This window comes from Nothoprocta perdicaria, unplaced genomic scaffold, assembly GCF_003342845.1.
Source record: "Nothoprocta perdicaria isolate Ctin4 unplaced genomic scaffold, notPer1 scaffold_0, whole genome shotgun sequence".
Taxonomy (NCBI): domain Eukaryota; kingdom Metazoa; phylum Chordata; class Aves; order Tinamiformes; family Tinamidae; genus Nothoprocta; species Nothoprocta perdicaria.
In genome coordinates, this window is record NW_020454092.1 from 5,042,328 (window position 1) to 5,045,166 (window position 2,839).

The following is a 2,839-nucleotide window of genomic DNA, read 5'->3' on the forward strand; positions in this document are numbered from 1 at the left end:
CTGCTTCCTCCTCGCGCGCCCCGCTCCAGCGCCGCTTGCTCCCTGTGCAGGGAAGAGCCCAGGGCCACACCGCTGCTCCCATCCCSGTCACTGGTCCAGTAGCTTGAGCAGGAAAACGTTTGTAGCACCGGGAGCTGCTCCCAATCACGGTGTCACGGGGAGGGAGGCGCTGCTGGAAGGGCAGGGATGGATGTCGGGGCAGCCGCCTGGACCCTCTGCGCCCGGGTCTGAGCACACGAGGCCTCTGTTGTGCATCGGGGCCCCCGGGCACGGCCTCCAGCGCGGCATGAATCGCAGCGTCTGCTTTACTACTGTGCTGTGGTGAGAGGATTAAAGGAGGGGAGCGCTCCCCGCGAAACCAGCCGTCTGCATCTCTTTTGTTCCCTGCCACAGGCAGCTGAGCGGCTCGTGCCTCGGCGCCRGTCCCCGGCAAGGCCTGGCTGCCGGCCCGGGGGGCTGTTCCCGGCCCCGGCGCCCATGGGGGGCACGGGTCTCTCCCAGGGCTTTCCTCACAGCGGGGGCTGCCCCATCCTGCAGGCGCCGCTTGCTGAGCACCCCCCGGCTCTGCCCCCGCCCCCGCCCTCCCCCCCCCCCCCCGCCCCCTCACAGCGGGGGCTGCCCCATCCTGCAGGCGCCGCTTGCTGAGCACCCCCCGGCTCTGCCCCCGCCAGCGCTTGGCCTCGGACGGCCCCCGCGCACCCGCTGCTTTGGCCCTGCACCCCGCACGGCTGGGCTCCCGCTGCGGACGTTACCGCTGCTAACTGGCACGGGGCACCCCGTGGCAGCACATCCCTGCGGCTCCGCGCGGACYGTCCTGCGCTCTCCCACTCCGCAGCCGCGCGGGCTCCCGCCACCGCCGCTCCCGCAGGCAGGCACTCCACGCACACCTCCACAAAGCAGCTTTTACTCAAAACACAAGGCAACGTCGGAGCCGGGCGCAGCAGCCAGGTCGCGCCCGCCCCTCGCCCTGGCCCAGCATCAGTCAGGCCGCGGAGGGCGGCTTTGCGCCGCCGCGCTGCGGAGGCCCCAGCCGGCAGGGACCCTGCCGGGGCGCGGGGCTGCACGGCCGGCCCCGTGCGCCCCTCGGCCGCAGCCCCGCCGCGAGCCCCAGCACGCGGCTCCCTCCGCTCCGYGCCGGGGGGCACGCAGCAGCACGCGCCCCCCTGCCCTGCCCCACACCTCTGCACAGGAGCAGCTCCACGCCGAGCACAAAAACCTCTCTCCAAACAGCTCCTGTCTGCGCCGGGGCGAGGGCCGCTGCYTCGCACGTGGCACCGCCGCGGCGTGCGGACGCGCTCAGATCTGTGTCGTGTCCTGGCCCGCCGGCGCCGGCTCCAGCCCCTCCAGCTGCTCCAGGATGTCGCTTATGTGGGGCCGCTGCTGGGGGTCCACGGTCARCATGGATGAGAGCAGGCGGCGCAGGGCGGCTGAATACCTTTGGGGACAAGGCGGGGGYCTCAGCGCTGCCCCGCGCGGCTGGGGACAGCGAGGCCGCCCTGCCCGGCCCCTCACCTGGAGTCGGCRGGCAGCACCACGGGGCTCTGCACAGCCAGGGCCACGCTGTCGCCCTTCTGGAAGATCATGTCGAAGGGGCCCTCGCCGAACATCATGCAGTAGAGCACGCAGCCTAGGGACTGGGGTGGCACTGGGTGAGGGCCACCCACCCGTGCGCACGCGCGGCTGCACGGCCGCCCGGCCCGCCGCTTACCCAGACGTCGGTGCGCTCGTCGATGACGCACTGGCTCGGCACCGAGAACAGCTCGGGGGCCCGGTAGGAGATGGTGCAGCGCTGGGCGGCCCAGTCCTGCCACGGGGCACAGCAGGGTGTGAGTGCAGGGCACGGAGCACCTCTGGCCATGAGCCCTGGGACAGGGGTCCATGGCTACGACGCGGCGCCCGGGGGCAGTGTCCCACCTGCACGGCCATGGCCTCGCGCGAGCTGTTGACCTCGATGCGGGCCTGGTTCATGGAGCCCAGGTCCATGAGCACGGCGCGGTCGTCCTCATCCAGCAGCACGTTGGTGGGCTTGAGGTCCCTGCGGGCGCCGCGGGTCAGCGGGAGCCCCCGCGCGCCGCCCGCCGTGCCCGGCCGCGGCCGCCCCACCTGTGCGCGTAGCCCTTGCCGTGGATGGCGTGCAGCCCGCGGCAGATGCCCTGCAGGATGCGCAGGACGCGCCGCTCCGGCATGGAGGCGCCCCGCTCCCGCAGCGCCTCCACCTCGCTCCACAGCGTCCCTCCCTGCAAGGGGCAGCCGGTGACGCCGCGGCGCGCGCCGGGMCCCGCGGCCGCCCCCCGCCCGCCTCACCTGCACGTAGGGCAGCAGGAGCCAGGCCTCGTGCTTGGCGCCCTTCTCCACGAGGCAGTGCGCCTCGAGGCGCAGGATGTTGGGGTGCTCGAAGAGGCCGTGCATGTCGGCCTCGTGCAGGGCGGCGCGCCGGTCCTCCTTGTCGTGGCACACGATGCGCTTCAGCGCGTACAAGCGCCCGTCGCGCAGCCCCTCCACCAGGTCCACGTAGCTGAAGCCCCTGCGGGGAGCAAAGTGCAATGTGGGACACCCACCCACCCAATCCCTCCTGCACCCACCTGCCCCCCTGCACCCTCCTGTCCCCCCTGCTCCAACCTGTCCCCCTGCACCCTCCTGTCCCCCCTGCACCCCCGGGCCGCAGCGGCGTGCAGTGGGGCGCCCGAGGGGTGCGCGAGCGTCCCCCTGAGCACCCGACCCGCGGCGGCGCGCATTGCTCGGGCCCCCGCGCCCCGCGCCCGGGCTCGCCCTGCCCGCGGCGCTGACCCCTCGGCGAGGCGCTGCAGCAGCACGTAGCGCGCGCCCCCCACGCTGACGG

At 73.8% G+C, this 2,839-nt stretch overlaps 1 protein-coding gene across 1 annotated transcript in view; it reads right to left on the bottom strand.

Moving 5' to 3' along the window:
- Window positions 1–1,205: 1,205 nt before the first annotated feature.
- The window catches only part of STK16 (serine/threonine kinase 16), a 2,157-nt gene continuing 523 nt past the window's right edge, over window positions 1,206–2,839 (bottom strand). The window contains exons 2-7 of the mRNA XM_026040227.1: window positions 2,305–2,572; window positions 2,104–2,237; window positions 1,915–2,035; window positions 1,709–1,804; window positions 1,513–1,634; window positions 1,206–1,435 (exon numbers count right to left, since the gene is read on the bottom strand). Coding sequence (XP_025896012.1) covers window positions 1,297–1,435; window positions 1,513–1,634; window positions 1,709–1,804; window positions 1,915–2,035; window positions 2,104–2,237; window positions 2,305–2,572 — 880 coding nt within the window. The 3' untranslated portion in view covers window positions 1,206–1,296. The remainder of the gene's footprint in view (window positions 1,436–1,512; window positions 1,635–1,708; window positions 1,805–1,914; window positions 2,036–2,103; window positions 2,238–2,304; window positions 2,573–2,839) is intronic.